Source organism: Panthera onca, chromosome D2 (assembly GCF_046562875.1).
Source record: "Panthera onca isolate mPanOnc1 chromosome D2, mPanOnc1 haplotype 2, whole genome shotgun sequence".
Lineage (NCBI taxonomy): Eukaryota > Metazoa > Chordata > Mammalia > Carnivora > Felidae > Panthera > Panthera onca.
The window spans coordinates 15,921,691-15,938,678 of record NC_138349.1 but is presented as its reverse complement, the minus strand read 5'-3'; the positions used below and the strand labels follow the sequence as shown (position 1 = coordinate 15,938,678).

Genomic DNA, 16,988 nt, shown 5'->3' with positions numbered 1-16,988 from the left:
TTATAATACAGTGTTGCATACTGTGTCAACTTAGATGTATATAACAGTATAAATGTTGATTTAGGAAAGATCAATAAGTACTCTCAGAAATTCTTGTTAAGTATCCTTTATTCTCCTACATATAGTTTATTCTTTTAAAGCAATTTGAATATGTTTTCAGAACTACCTGTTGTAGAGATTAATGTGAGTTCTAGTTAACAAAGAAATAATAGACAAATGTATATATTTTTTATAGTTGTCTATTTATTATAGTGAAATGAGAAATTTTCAATTCTGTACAGAAGGTCAAATTATACTTTATGGAATGTTTTAATAAAGAGTGTGTTTCTTTCATTTCTCAAAATTTGGGAATTAAAAAAAATTTTTTTTTTAATGTTTATTTTTGAGACAGAGAGAGACAGAGCATGAGCAGGAAAGGGGCAGAGAGAGAGAGGGAAACACAGAATGTGAAGCAGGCTCCAGGCTCTGAGCTGTCAGCACAGAGCCCGACGTGGGGCTCGAACTCACGGACTGTGAGATCATGACCTGCGCCGAAGTCGGACGCTTAACCAACTGAGCCACCCAGGAGCCCCGAAATTTGGGAATTTTGATTGTTCCAAAATATTTATTGTTAGGTAGTCAGACTTAATTTTAAAGTTACAGCATTTTCAATATCAATTTAAAAGTCTTTTCTATGTATGTATGTACGAATTATTCTAAAATGTTTTATGAATAGGAGAAAATATATTAGGCACAGGAAAAATTAGGATCATGTAATGTTGCTTTTGTGTGTAATTTAACTAACATGATTGTTGACCACAATTGCTGATTACGTTATTCCTTGTATTGGTTATTTCCATAGTGTTGCTTACATGATCTGTCATTTGAAAAATTTTAAATAAATTATACAAGCTTATTTTTCCCTTCAAATTTTTAAAAATTTTATTTTTACTATTTATGTTGCAAATATTCTGTTTACTAGGAATGTGAACTATTATTTTTTGCATAGACATGTAAGGACTTGTATTTCTGAATGAATATTTCACAGTGACGCTTTAGGGTCTTAGATACAGTCTGTAATACTGCTTTTGCTCTAAATGCTTTCAGAATTTAATTTTTCAGTTGTTTGAAAGTTATTTAAAGGGTTGCCATAAGTAGCCCTTTCGTCCAAGGACAATACATAGAAAATGGAGTTCAGAGAAAGAGATACCATATGTTTTCACTCATATGTGGATCTTGAGAAACTTAACAGAAGACTATGGGGGAAGGGAAGGGGGGAAAAAAACGTTACAAACAGAGAAGGAGAGAGGCAAACCATAAGAAACTCTTAAATACCGAGAACAAACCGAGGGTTGATGGGGGCTGGGGGAGAGGGGAAAGTGGGTATTGAGGAGGGCACTTGTTGGGATGAGCACTGCGTGTTGAATGGAAGCCAATTTGACCATAAATTATATTTAAAAAAAAACCAAAACAACCATTCATTTGATACACAGTTTTCCAATAAAGAGAAAGAGATACATAAAAAAAGAAAATGGAGTAGTCATGTGAGTAATTCTATTGTAGGATAATTTATTGTAACAATTAGATAAGATTCTGGGTTAATACATTAATTTTTATCAATTTAGGTTTTAGTCATCTATCATTATTTTTATGTCATTGTAGACTGACCATCATTTAGATGTGTGCCTTTCCGTTTGTTTTCCTAGTAGTGATAATGACTTTGCATTAATTGACAGTGATCCATTAACACTCTTACCGATGTTTTTTTGATACTAAAGGAAACTTTGGTAAGCTAATTAGTAGGTTGGGATTTACTCTATGACTTTGAAGATGGAGCCATTGACTTTTCATTGGCAAGTGTTCCTATTGGCTATCTTGAAGGAGATTGAAAGATGTTGCAAGATGTTTATTGAGTATCCACTTGATGCTAATCAATGTACTAGGCAGTTTAAATGTCATCAAATTCTCACAAGGATCTGTGGAAGAGGTACTAATATCCCCATTTTATAGTTGAGAAAATTGAGACTCAGAGAAGTTGTTTTACTTCTAATAGATGGTGGAGCCAGGATTAGAACATGACCATCTCCTGACCTAAAAGCCTGTAACACAGAGTCTAAGTGTTTGAATTATTCTAATTTTATAAGTATATATTATTCAATAAACATTTGATAACTTAATTCCAGAGACTATCATAAGCCTGGAGGATATAGTAAGGATTAAGATTAGGCTATTGCAGTGACTTCACATACCAGGTACCTGGAGTTGGGCCAGACTTCATAGATTGAGTGCATAGCCCTTCATAGAACTGTCCTTAGTTGAGATACCAGCTGCAGGTTCAGAGGTCCCCAGGTCATGCGCACTTCTGACCAGCTGGCTACAGATTTAAGGGTGCCCATCACTTCTTCAGGTTCAATAATTCAGTAGAATGACTCACAGAACTCAGGAAAACACTGTATCTATTATAGTTTTATGATAAAGAATAGAAATCAGGACCAGCCAAATGAAGAGATGTATAGAATGAGGTCTGAGAGGATCATAAACACAACTTTGTCTTTGGGATATGTTGCCTTCCCATCACTATCCAGGAAGATCACCTGAGCTACAGGTATCCAGAGTTTTTGTTGGGGTTTCATTATGCAGCCATGATTGATTGAATCATTGGCCACAGGGTCGAACTGTGTCTCTAGTCCCCCTCCTCTCTCTGGAAGTTTGATTGATTTATTGTGGCTCAAGGCCCCAACACTTTAATTGCATGGTTAGTCTTTATGGTGTGGCCAGCTCCCATCCTGAGTCACTCATTAGCATAAATGAGCAGAGTTCCCCATGCATAACAGAACTGCTCCTATCACTTGGGAAATTCCAAGGATTTGGAGGCTACATCAGTACACAGCAGTTAGGCACTGGTGGTGGCATGCACACAGATATTTTTTTTTTTTTTTTTTTTTTTACCGACACAAAGAGCATTATAATCAGGTTATGAAAAGAGTGCTGTATGATTTTAGAAGAAGTAACTAATTCTTCATGGTGAATTTCATCATGAGTACAAGAATGGTAGGCAAAGTATGGGGGTATGATAGGACGTTCTTGGTAGAGAAAAACGTGTACAAAGGCATAGACTTATTAAAGAGCATTGTATTTTGGGCTAATATAAGTAGTTGTGAGTAATTTGATCATAGGAAATGAGAAGGGATTGGTAGGAGCCAGATTACCCAATGAACAGTAATTGGTACATCTACTGAATGCTTATCATGTGCCAGGCAGTATGCAAGAGTTCTTTGTATATATTTACTCATTTAATCCTCATAATAACCCTTTAGTTAGGGATTATTATTGCCATGGAGTTCATAAGTTCTCCATTTATAAATGCGGAATTGAGGCATAAAGAGATTCACTGAGTGCCTCAAAGTTGCCTAGCTAGTAAGTAATATAGTCAGAATATAAACTCAGGTTTTATAATCCCATAATCACTGTAGTGCTTTTTTGTATACCACACTAAGGAAACTGCACTTTATTCTATAGGCAAGACTTTTTAGAATGTGGAGAGTGGATTGTAATAGAGAAGTGTTATTTTTTATTGTGCACTGGATGTCATGTTTGTAAAATCATATGTAGTAATAATTGGGGGCCTAGAAAGATAATATATTCCTGTAGAGTGTACATGGGAACACTGGCAGGCCCTGGAGGGCCTATCTTTTACTAGTTCACTTTTACTCATAGTCTTTGGGGCCCCAGGTCAGAGCAAGGACCCTGGGTTCCACTTTTTGCTTTCTTATTTGTCTAAAGCAACCCAGTTTTTTAGCCATTCAAACCTCATCTCTGACTTTGAAATCAGCAAATGCCCTTAAGGAGAAATGGCCCCGATAACTGGGCTCACCATCTTCTTTGTTCTCCAGTACCTTCAAACATATTTTTGTTTGTATGTTGTCATTTTTCGAGATGACTTCAGTGAGAGGGTTAGTTGGTCCAAATTGCCTGATGTGTCATGCACGATGTGGAAACCCTCTTTTTTACAGTTTATTTTTAAAAATAAAGACTTTATATAAAGTACTATTATTCTTTAAATAATTCTTTTTTTTTAAAAAAAGGACTTATAAATAAGTAACCAAGTAAGCAATTCTGTTCCTTGTTTCAGAGAGATTAATTATATCTGTTAATATTATTTCTAGTAATGTACTCACTTTGATGTAATCTCACTACATTGAAAAATATATGTAAGACTGGTATTACAGAATTTGAAATCTTTTGACAGTCTTTTTTTTTATTAAAAAAATTTTTTTTTAACGTTTATTTATTTTTGAGACAGAGAGAGACAGCATGAACGGGGGAGGGTCAGAGAGAGGGAGACACAGAACCTGAAACAGGCACCAGGCTCTGAGCTGTCAGCACAGAGCCCGACGCGGGGCTCGAACTCACAGACCGCGAGATCATGACCTGAGCCGAAGTCGGCCGCTTAACCGACTGAGCCACCCAGGCGCCCCTTGACAGTCTTTTAAAAAGGTTTTGTTTCTTCATAAACATTAGCTAGTAGATGCAGTAATAATTAGAAAAGCATTAAGATTTGATTACTTTTTGTTTGCTTGGAGAGTATATAAAATAAATTATTTGACTATTCTATATTACTTTGTTCTGTCAAATATGATTTGAATGAGTAGTTCAGGTCCTGGGTGATGTATACACATAAATTTAACAGTGCCTAAAAGAATGGGCTTTTTCGAGTAGTGTCACTTGTTGTTAGTAGCTTCTTTTCTCATATTGCATATTTTCACAGATTTAAGAGGGTAGCATGGTGTAAGTAAATGAAGATATGTAATTTTTCCTCTTCAACGAGGAGATTTAAAAAGGGAAAAGTACCAATTACTACCTGGTTACTAACTCAGAACTCTTACACGTTTATGTCTGCTGCACCACCCCCCTCCCCTGCCCCCACTGTTTTCTTTTGTGTGCATATGAGCTTAAGTGTCTTTTGGAATATTAATATAATTTGATAAGTATGCAAATTTTGAAAAAATATAAATAGTGTATATTTTTAGATGACCTAAAATACCTAGATTAGTATACTGGAAGTATACAAGTTTAATGAGAATGTCATTGTAATCACTTAGCTAGTGTGGAGTGTTCCTTCTGGCTTCATCAGAATTTGCAACCACAGGGAAAAAGCAGAGGTGAATTAAGTGAAGGTTTATACGTGAGTTAAGAGACCACCCTCTAGTACTGTAACAGTTGGATGGACAGCAGGATAAAAGGGAGAAATGGGCCATTGCCGTCCAAATGGTGTGAAGGAAGAAAAGGAGTATGATGGTATGAAAGCAATGTTCATTCACTGGCAGCGGTAGGAGGGCTAAATGGGTGAAAAATGGATAGCACCTTGTTTTCGACTTAACCCTTCTAGTTGCTTATCCTGTTACAGATATTTAGTGGTGATAACAAGAATATTTTTGAGTAAGTTTTATGTGGTTAGTAGCCCTATATATATTAATATATACAGCGTTCAATTTTGCTCTCTTACAGTGGTTTGATAGTCCCTGAAATCAGGGGAAATGAAACTGTGCCTGAAGTCGTTACAACATCTGGCTATGCACTGTTACATTTTTTTAGTGATGCTGCATATAATCTAACTGGTTTCAACATTTTTTATTCGTAAGTATTTTTTAAAAAATTTCATATCATAATGGTTGTTATAATTCAACTTCCAAGAATTTATTGTGTTTATATGAATTTATTATGTCTTCTATATGAGGAGCAGGCTAGTATGTTAAATTTCAGAATTGCGAGATCTCTTCCTAAGTGACACAAAATCTTAATATGCCTCAAAGTACTGGCTAAGCTCACATTAGGATAATTTCTGAGTCTCAGGACATTACAGTGGTAAGTTTGGTTGACATTTATTTATGAAATTTAAAATTGTTGGTAAATGATTAAGTAAACAACTACAAACAAGTGTAACTTTACTTGTAGCAGTAGGTGTGTGGGATTGGAGGGAGTCTTCATCCATGTCTGTGCTTGAAGGAATTTTACTGCTAATTCGAAGATGGGTTTGTAAACTAAGTTTGTGTAGCCCTTCTGCTTTCCAGGGCTGTGCTGGATACTTTATGTACATTATGTTTTTTGATTCTCTTTACAACAATTCCGCAAAATGGGTATTTTCCCCATTTTATGTGTGAGGAAATTGAGGCTTAAGATAAGGTAAGTGGATAATACCACTGTCTCGTCATTTAAATAGAAAAGTAATTTGTATTAAGAATCTATTATGTGGCTGACACTTGATAAGTTTTTACATCTGGAAGTCCCAGGGGTGAAGTGAAGGAGCCAGAGATGCTTCCAGATGCTTTCACAGGAATGGCCATAGGGGAACTTCATAGACTTTTTAACCCCTTTTCTTCAGGAATGTAGAATATAGCCAGAGAATTTTCCACCATGAATAAGATACTCTAAATGTCTTCAGAATGTTAAAATTTAAAATCAGCAAGTTGTTGCAGGATTCTTTTGTCTCAAGTATGTATGCAAGGAAGAATAAATTTAGAGTAGGATATAATCGGTTAAACAGCTTGAAAATAAAATTTTATTAACATCCTTTTTTTTATGACAGTGTATAGGTGATAGCATGCTATTTAAATATTATTATATAACCAGGTTATATCTTGGCTTTTCATGTAGTTTCAGGTATTCCTGAATTTAATTTTTTCTGTAAAATTGTATATTCAAAACATTTCAGTACTTTATGAAACATTGTGCTTGGAACTGCATAGATTTTGCAAATGTTGAGTATGTAGTCCTTGGAAGTTTGGAGTCTTAGTAGCAAAGTAAACTCATTGAGTTAATTAACGTAAATTGCAAATAAATATTTAAATTTTTAAAAAATGTTTATTATTTATTTTTTGAGAGAGAGAGAGAGAGTGAGAGTGAGTGCATGCTAGCAGGGAGGGGCAGAGACAGGGGGAGGCACAGAATCCGAAGCAGGCTTCAGGCTCCGAGAGCTGTCAGCACAGAGGCTGATGGAGGGCTTGAACTCATGAACTGTGAGATTATGACCTGAGCTGGTCGGATGCTTAACCGACTGAGCCACTCAGGCGCCCCAATTGCAAAGAAATATGAACTGAATTGCATTAAGGACAAAAGGGTACAGAGTAAAGAACCGAAGTCACATGGTGAAATTGTGTTCAATAGAGCATTAAAGAGAGTAATAGAGCATAATTGCGTTAAATAGAAAAAGTTTACAAAATATCAACCAAAATTATTTTTAAATTACCTTGAATTTGAATATATATGAATTATATTTTACAGAATCAATTCTTGTCCTAACAATTGCTCTGGTCACGGGAAGTGTACCACTAGTGTCTCTGTTCCGAGTCAAGTGTACTGTGAATGCGACAAATACTGGAAGGGTGAAGCCTGTGACATTCCTTACTGTAAAGCCAACTGCGGCAGTCCGGATCATGGTTACTGTGACCTAACAGGAGAAAAGCTGTGTGTCTGCAATGATAGCTGGCAAGGTAAGCATGTGTGGCGTGATGGCTTTTGAAACATCGACTCACGTATCTATCTAATAAGGTGAAAAGAAATTTTACATTTGTTTGTTTTGCTGTAGTTGGCACACCCCGATCTCACGTATTTATTTTTAGAATTCTCAAATGAGCGATCAACTTCTTAGTGAGTTTGTTTCTTCACAAGTAGCATTGGTAAAGATTTTGTCTACACCCTGTTTTGAGAATCAGATGAAGTTATACATGGCGAGCTTTTTAAATTGTGGGTGTGTGATCAATACCATCTTCTGTAATTTTTTGTTGAATCCGGAAAGATTTGGTGACCTGACTGCATATAATGTGTGGGCATTCAAATTTGACTTCTGATGGGTAAACACAGTGTACTGCAAACATGTGCATCTTGCCTGGTAGTGCAGCTTAACTTATTTCTTAGGAAAGACTGACCTCTTGTGGCTGTTTTTCTAAAAGAGCGATATTTTTAAAGAGTGTTTAAAAGAAGATGAAGGGTTTCAACTGCTTATTGTAAAAGTAAGATTCCTGGGGAAGAATTTCTAAATAGTTTTTATAAATAGCTATGATTAAATACTAATTTTAGACTCCATTGAAGTGTTTTAGCTTACTTAAATATTGGGGTATAAAATCATAAATTTTGTCATGGTGAAATTAAAAGAAGAGACACGTCCAGTTATCCATACATTGACCTGTCCAGAGCTTACTTTGTACTAATTGTATTTACTTTGTTCCAGCATATTAATCCTGTTGATTGAGAGAACTTTGCCTCAAATAAGTAATCCAGTCACGGGATCATGTGTTGTTACAGCATGGTGTAGCAGCAATTCCTGTCAGATCTAACTGAAAAGCCGAAGAGAACGTGCTCCTTATGTAGTTGTATTCATCAGTATTTAGATGAATTTTTTAAAAAATGTTACTGAGTATTCTGAGTCCTCATTTAGAGCAATTCTTATTAAATCATGCCCATCTTAAACCTATGTTATCTCATTAAAAAAATTACTCTGGCACAAAATATCAGTGATTTCTTATTGAATTGAATTTGATTATTGTGACAGATACAGATTTCTCTCTGTCCTGTAATCATGGAGCATGTACTTTATTAAATGGCTCTTTTAATAATCTGTGATCTTTCTTGTCCTAAAAATTGTCTTGGTACACCATTTTTTAAAAATTTTAATCTTGAAAGTAAAATAATGTCCATTTCTGTGGAGAGAATGGTACATCAGGAATATATTTAAATTAAGGCCTGAGAAATCTAGAATAAGAATAGCTTAGACACATAGGATTTGTCACAGTGACCTTCAACTGCTGTCAGTCTCCATCTCATTTCAACAGTTTTGAAAGCAAAAGAGGAATGCATTTGTGCACTATTCTCTGTGAACATCTCTGTCCTTTTTTTATTCTTTACTTTTTTTTTATCAGTCCTTTAAAATGCTTTGTTTTCTGGGAGTGTGTAATATCTGGTTCAAATGTTATCTTTTACTTTTCTGGCTTTTGTTGGCATTTCACATATTATTATTCTTGTCAGTAGTGCCTCAAGTCAAAAAACATCCCTGCCTCTTAACATATGTCTGTGAGCAAATGAAATGGGGTAGCACATACTGGGCATTTTCACTTTTAAAGCAAAGTTATAATATGAATAGTGTATGTGTGTATATACACATACACACATATGTTTTTATATGTGCCTTTTTTATAATTATAAAATGTTGTGCAGAAATCAGATACATTTTTATACTACTATCCTTAATAATTAACAAATCAATCTCTGAACTGATGTGAATGTTTTGAGGGTAGAGTGCTTAGTGAAAGTGATACTGTGCTTTTTTCTTTTTTTTTCTAAATTTTTTAAGTGTTTATTTTTGAGACAGAGACAAGAGCATGAGTGGGGGAGGAACAAAGAGAGTGGGAGACACAGAATCGAAAGCAGGCCCCAGGCTCCAGCCTGTCAGCACAGAGCCCGACGCAGGGCTTGAACTCACAAACTGTGAGATCATGACCTGAGCTGAAGTTGGACGCCCAACCAGCTGAGCCACCCAACCGCCTGATATTGGCCTTTTTTCAAGACAGATGATGTGCAGATTGGTTCCTTTGAGTTTCAGACCTCATCCTTGATTCTGTATTTAAGGAAGCATAGCTTAAAGTATCTGCGATTAATACCAGAAACTGTTTGGGGAAAAGTATTGTTTCTATTTCAGATATATAGAAAGGGGAGGAATCGTTGAGGGGAAAATGAGAGAGAGAGAGAGAGAGAGAGAGAGAGAGATTTGTTTGTAGGACATCTGGGTAATGATCAAAGAATGTGAAATTTAAAAATGAGAGCTGAGGAGGCAATCCGTGAGATTCAAACTCTGGCAGTTTTTTTGTAATTTGTAGTTGGAATTCTTTGGGTTAAAAATAACAGATTATCGCTACCCCCATTTTATCCTTTTATGTTGGTTAATTTTACTATTCAGTTCTGTGCTAGTATACAAAAAAAAAAATGTTGGTTTAGAAACAGATTTTATAAAGAGGAAAAATGCAGAGGGAAAGCCCAGCGTATGTCAAGTCTTTGATTCCCTTCCTAACATTTCTTTAGTGCTTATCCCACTTGGTCTTCATGGCTCCTTATTTTCTAACTTAGTTTTTATGTGCACCTCCTAAGACTTTTCTGCTGAGCCATCACCATACTTTTCCTTCCCTTAACTTTCTCTTCTTTCTTTCTTAATAATCTGCTATAATCTTTTTACTTTTTGAGGAATTTTTCCAAATAGAGTCTGTTTTTTTTTTTAATTTTTTTTTTAACGTATTTAATTATTATTGAGAGACAGAGTGACACAGAGTATGAGCAGGGGAGGGGTAGAGAGAGGGGGAGACACAGAATCTGAAGCAGGCTCCAGGCTCTGAGCTGTCAGCACAGAGCCCGACACAGGGCTCGAACTCATGAACTGTGAGATCATGACCTGAGCTGAAGTTGGTCATCTAACCAACTGAGCCACCCAGTTGCCCCTACACAGAGTCTGTTTTAACAGTAGATGGCGCTGTCAGTGTCAACTGTCCGCCCCCCCCCCCCCCCCCCCCCGCCCAGCCCCCTTTCCTGTAGAAGGCACTTCTATTTTTTTTTTTTTTTTTTTTTTAATTTTTTTTTCAACGTTTTTTATTTATTTTTGGGACAGAGGGAGACAGAGCATGAATGGGGGAGGGGCAGAGAGAGAGGGAGACACAGAATTGGAAACAGGCTCCAGGCTCCGAGCCATCAGCCCAGAGCCTGACGCGGGGCTCGAACTCACAGACCGCGAGATCGTGACCTGGCTGAAGTCGGATGCTTAACCGACTGCGCCACCCAGGCGCCCCATGTAGAAGGCACTTCTAAAAACCAAAAGCTCAAATAATGAAGAATATTGAAAATGCTAGGTAGCATGTTGAAGAGCACACAAGTTTGTGGTGTATTGCATAATTTTGTCATAATATATGGTTGTCAAAGGTGATATGTACATATTAAATAGATTACTTAAGGGGTAGGGGCCTCTGAGGGCTCACCTGCTTTTGTGACGATTTTCACTTAATAAAATGTATGTTTAAGTCTTACTAAGTCACAGTAGAGGAAAAGGCAACTTTAAAAAGCAGTTTTCTTTTAAGATGGTTTCCAAACATTGGGACAGATGAGGAATTTTTAAAAGACATCAAAATCACGATACAACAAATTGAGTGTATGTTCATATGTAGAGAATGCAGTAGAACGTTAATTTTCAAGGCAGTCTCCAAGGTGTGGTGTTCCTGAGCCGCCCCCTCCCCCCAGTCCATCAGCTCCCTCATTAGAGTGGCTCCAGGTTTCTCTCTTTTCCATAAATTAAACAAAATCTGGATCACTGGAAGTCTTTGATTATAAGCAGAAACAGTTCTGGCTTACTCCAGCAGAAAAGGCAGTTACTGGAAAGTTATGGCAGAGACCATGTCTCCCAGAATTCATTCTTCCATTCTTTTTAGTAATGGAATTCACCAAGTTTTTAGCTCAGCCCATGGTCTTCCAGCTACGTACCACATTTCTCAGCCTTCCTTGCAGCTAGTATGGCTGTTGTACTAAGTTCAGGTCAGTAGGACAGAAGTGGAAGTGCTGTGTGGAACTTTTAGATTATTGAGGTCTTTTCAAACGGTGGTAGGTGGCAATGAGTTTAGTAACCGGTATTACTCGCCCATTTGCCTCTGGAGTATTTCGTGAGGGAGAAATTAACTTTCAGCTTATTTTATTTTATTTTTTAAATTTCTTTTAATGTTTATTTTTGAGAGACAGAGAGAGAGACAGACAGACAGAGCGTGAGCAGGGGAGGGTCAGAGAGAAAGGGAGATGCAGAATCTGAAGCAGACTCCAGGCTCTGAGCTGTCAGCACAGAGCCCGATGCAGGGCCTGAACCCACAAACCGTGAGATCATGACCTGAGCTGAAGGTGGATGCTTAACTGAACGAGTCACCCAGGTGTCCGTAACTGTCAGCTTATTTAAGCAACTTATTTTTGGTTTTCCTATTCTGTGCCCTAACTAATACAGATGGATACTGAATAGGTCTGAAAAAAGGTGAAAGGCTAGAAAAACCTTGGTTGGAAAGAGGTAGGTACAGCAGAAGGCTAGGTGGGTAGGTTCACAGCTACCTGAAAGTTGAAGCCGCAGGAAAGCTTAAGATATTCCTGTCGCTCCACGGGACCCTGGGATCCCACCACTGGCATATACTTACTGTGGACACTGCATGCTTCAGGCATGGATAGAAAGAATTCTAAATTGTTCTCACATCTTTGTATCACTTGTGAAGATTTCAAGTCCTGTTTATTAACATCTGTTTGGCTAATGCTGGGTCTTACTCATACCTTGGCTACCTGGAGATACATAAATAGAGAATTTAACTTTTCTGATTTGTGTAGTGTGAAGGGATCCTGTGTCTGAACAAAATTCACACAATGAAAGATTTCCCCAAACAGGAAGGGGGGGTTGAAATGATCGGAGTCTCTCAAACAAATAAAAAGTCCAAGTAAAATGTTTTTAAGTGTAGATTGTTGCCATAAGTGACAAGGAGTGTGCTGAGTTGTTCTCTTATGTCTGTTCAGAGAAGCTTTGCAACGTGGAATAGATGGTGGGAGTAGACAGGTTAAAAAGATAAACCCGCAGGCTTTAGCATCTTTTTTTCCTAATACACTACGCAAGACATTTTCCCCCCTGTTTTATAGAGATGAAAAATAGGTCACCATCTTTGTATATAAGACCATTACTTAACCATTTAAAAGTTGTTCCCAGGGTGCCTGGGTGGCTCAGTCGGTTGAGTGTTCAGCTTCGGCTCAGGTCATGATCTCATGGTTTGTGAGTTTGAGCCCCACATTGGGCTCTCTGCTGTCAGTAGGAGCCCGCTTCAGATCCTCTGTCCCCACCCTGCACTCTGTGTCCCTCCCTCTCCCCTGCACCCCTGCGCACTCTCTCTGAAAAATAAGCATTAAAAAAAACCAACTGAGGTGCTTGGATGGCTCAGTTGGTTAAGCGTCTGACTTCAGCTCAGGTCATGATCTTGTGGTGTGTGGGTTCGAGCCCTGTGTCAGGTTCTGTGCTGACAGCTCAGAACCTGGAGCCTGCTTCAGATTCTGTGCCTCCCTCTCTCTCTGCTTCTCCCCAGCTCATGCTCTGTCTCTGTTGCCTCTCAAAAATAATTTTTTTTTTTAACGTTTATTTATTTTTGAGACAGAGAGAGAGCATGAACGGGGGAGGGTCAGAGAGAGGGAGACGCAGAATCTGAAACAGGCTCCAGGCTCTGAGCTGTCAGCACAGAGCCCGACGCGGGGCTCGAACTCATGGACTGCGATATCATGACCTGAGCCGAAGTCGGCTGCTTAATCGACTGAGCCACCCAGGCGCCCCTCAAAAATAAATAAACGTAAAAAAAAAAAATTAAAAAAAATTGTTCCTGTGATGTTCCTTTCCTATTCCACAATGTCCTCCTTAATCCTATTGTTCCAGCCTTTTAAATGTTTTTTAGGATATTCTTTATGTTTTCAATATTCTTTTTCAGTTCAGTTCAGACATAGTTCTAATGTAAGGATTGGAGTTTGTTGTTTTAAGCCTTTAAATTTTTGATTAAAAGATAATATCTAAATATATAAATCATGTAATTTGATAGTTTTTTATAATGCCTCTGATTCTTTATTTAAAGTCATACTCTATTTGGACTTCTTTCAGTTTCTTTCATGCTTCTTTGTCCCTTAGTATTTCAAGGCCTTTCTTATTTTAGAACTTCATGCTAGAACACCTCACCCCATTAACCTTCTAAGACCAGGTCAGATACTCCTGTTATATGTTTTCATAGAACTCTACCTTTTTAATTTATAGCATTTATCTCATTTATGTTTGTGTGATGTTTTGATTTTCTTTCCTATTGGAGTGTAAGCTCCATGAAGTGAAAAATGATTATGTTTAGATCACCTTTGCGTGTCCCCCGGTACATATTATAGAGCTTGACATGTAGTAGGCATTCAAGGTTTTTGTTGTTGGCTGAATGAATGAATTAGAAATGTATTAGTTTGCTAGTTTAATGATATGTGGACATTCAAGTATGAATGTTTTAGAAGACTAGTAATACAATAAGTTATGTAATTTACTTGATTTATAAAAAGTAATTTTAAATATTAACAACAACTGAATTTGAGCATGTGGTTCTTGGATTCTATTTACTGCAATCCTTTGGCTTTAGATTTTAGCATTTGCCAGTGGGTGGCGGTATTGACTACCAGAACATACACTTAAACTACATGGCTTTGTTCAACTTGTAAAAATTTGATAATTTTGTTTTAGAAAAATATAAAATATTTTAAACTCATGAACATTTTATTGTGGAGGTTTTTTTTTCTGGGTTAGTCATGTAACATACTAGGATATGCTCAGTTACTTTAGGATAGTATATGAGTAATATGAAAGTATAGGTTGCACCTTGAAGAAATTCACAGGATAGCTTACATTTGCCTTTAAATTTAATAATAATAAACAAGATCTCTCTACTTTATTTAACTTTAGTGATAGTGTACTAGATTAAATTCTTTTAGTTCATTCTTCCCACTTGCAAAATCAACAGATTCTATTTTTTGCAAGTCAATAAAAGCAAAGGTAGCACTGAGAATATATATATAACAAGATTTATTAACTGATTCATTTATGTAACAAATTTTTTTTGAGCTTCTAAGTGCTAGGCACTATTCTATGTCTTAAGGATACATCGTGGAACAAAGAAGACAAGGATCCTTGTGGAGCTGACATTTCAAGCTAGGAGAGACAGATCACAGAGTGATCCAGAGTGGCTGCACCAGCTTGCATTCCCACCAACAATGCAAAAGAGATCCTCTTTCTCCGCATCCTCGCCAACATCTGTTGTTGCCTGAGTTGTTAATGTTAGCCATTCTGACAGGTGTAAGGTGGTATCTCATTGTGGTTTTGATTTGTATTTCCCTGATGATGAGTGATGTTGAGCATTTTTTCATGTGTCGGTTGGCCATCTGGATGTCTTCTTCGGAGAAGTGTCTATTCATGTCTTTTGCCCATTTCTTCACTGGATTATTTGTTTTTTTGGGTGTTGAGTTTGATAAGTTCTTTATAGATTTTGGATACTAACCCTTTATCTGATATGTTGTTTGCAAATATCTTCTCCCATTCTGTCAGTTGCCTTTTAGTTTTGCTGATTGTTTCCTTTGCTGTGCAGAAGCTTTTTATTTTGATTAGGTCCCAGTTGAGTAAGAAGTTGCTGCAGGCAAGATCAAAGAGGTTTTTGCCTGCCTGCTTTCTCCTCAAGGATTTTGATGGCTCTTGTCTTACATTTAGGTCTTTCATCCATTTTGAGTTTATTTTTGTGTGCGGTGTAAGAAAGTGGTCCAGGTTCATTCTTCTGCATGTTGCTGTCCAGTTTTCCCAGTACCACTTGCTGAAGAGACTGTCTTTATTCCATTGGATATTCTTTCCTGCTTTGTCAAAGATTAATTGGGCATATGTTTGTGGGTCCATTTCTAGGTTCTCTATTCTGTTCCATTGATCTGAGTGTCTGTTCTTGTGCCAGTACCATATTGTCTTGATGATTACAGCTTTGTAGTATAGCTTGAAGTCCGGGATTGTGATGCCTCCAGCTTTGGTTTTCTTTTTCAAGATTGCTCTGGCTGTTCGGGGTCTTTTCTGGTTCCATACAAATTTTAGGATTATTTGTTCTAGCTCTGTGAAGAATGTTGGTGTTATTTTGATAGGGGTCTCATTGAATATGTAGATTGCTTTGGGTAGTACCGACATTTTAACAATATTTGTTCTTCCTATCCAAGAGCATGGAATCTTTTTCCATTTTTTTGTGTCTTCTTCAATTTCTTTCATAAGCTTTCTATAGTTTTCAGCATGTAGATTTTTCACCTCTTTGGTTAGATTTATTCCTAGGTATTTTGTGGTTTTTGGTGCAACTGTAAATGGGATTGATTCCTTGATTTCTCTTTTTGACGCTTCATTGTTGGTGTATAGGAATGCAACTGATTTCTGTGCGTTGATTTTATATCCTGCAACTTTGCTGAATTCACGAATCAGTTCTAGCAGTTTTTTGGTGGAATCTTTTGGGTTTTCCATATAGAGTATCGTGTCATCTGCGAAGAGTGAAAGTTTGACCTCCTCCTGGCCAATTTGGATGCCTTTTATTTTTTTTGTGTTGTCTGATTGCAGAGGCTAAGACTTCCAATACTGTGTAGAATAATAGTGGTGAGAGTAGACATCCCTGTCTTGTTCCTGACCTTAGGGGGAAAGCTCTCAGTTTTTCCCCATTGAGGATGATATTAGCGTTGGGTTGTTCATACATGGCTTTTATGATCTCAAGGTATGCTCCTTCTATCCCTACTTTCTTGAGGGTTTTTATCAAGAAAGGATGCTGTATTTTGTCCGATGCTTTCTCTGCATCTGTTGAGACGATCCTATCGTTCTTGTCCTTTCTTTTATTGATGTGTTCAATCACATTAATTGTTTTGCGATATTGAACCAGCCCTGCCTCCCAGGTATAAATCCCACTTGCTCGTGGTGAATAATTTTTTTAATGTATTATTGGATCCGGTTGGCTAATATCTTGTTAAGGATTTTTGCATCCATGTTCATCAGGGAAATTGGTCTGTAGTTCTTTTTAGTGGGGTCTCTGGTTTTGGAATGGGAATTACAATTTAAAGTAGAGTGGTCAGGTTAGGCTTTACTGAGAAGGTCACATTTGAGCAAAGACTTGATTAAAATGAGGGAATTAGCTACATAGATATTTAGAAGAACATTCCAGTCAGAGGGAGTAGTCAGTACAAAGGCACTAAGTTTCTAACTTAACATGCTCATTGGGTTTGAGGACCAGCAAAAAGGCCGGTGTGCCTGGAATTGAATTACTGAGGGAGAGATCAGTCAGATATGAGCTTAGAGAAATTACAGAACAAAGGGAGGTGACTTGGGGATATGGGGCTCAAGGGTTGTTGGAGTGATGGAGATATGTGAAGAATGGAGCCAGATCAGCTATGTCTTA

General features: G+C 37.3%; 1 protein-coding gene across 6 annotated transcripts in view; it reads left to right on the top strand.

The window, feature by feature from the left end:
* Positions 1–16,988, top strand: part of ATRNL1 (attractin like 1) — a 774,559-nt gene that overhangs the window by 32,458 nt on the left and 725,113 nt on the right. For 5 of the 6 annotated variants that reach the window (XM_078434862.2, XM_078434861.2, XM_078434859.2 and 2 more), the window contains exons 4-5: positions 5,488–5,616; positions 7,261–7,469. In XM_078434862.2, the coding sequence (XP_078290988.2) occupies positions 5,488–5,616; positions 7,261–7,469 (338 nt within the window). Of the gene's footprint in view, positions 1–1,860; positions 1,967–5,487; positions 5,617–7,260; positions 7,470–16,988 lie in introns of all 6 variants that reach the window. The other variant, XM_078434864.2, reaches the window with a different exon arrangement.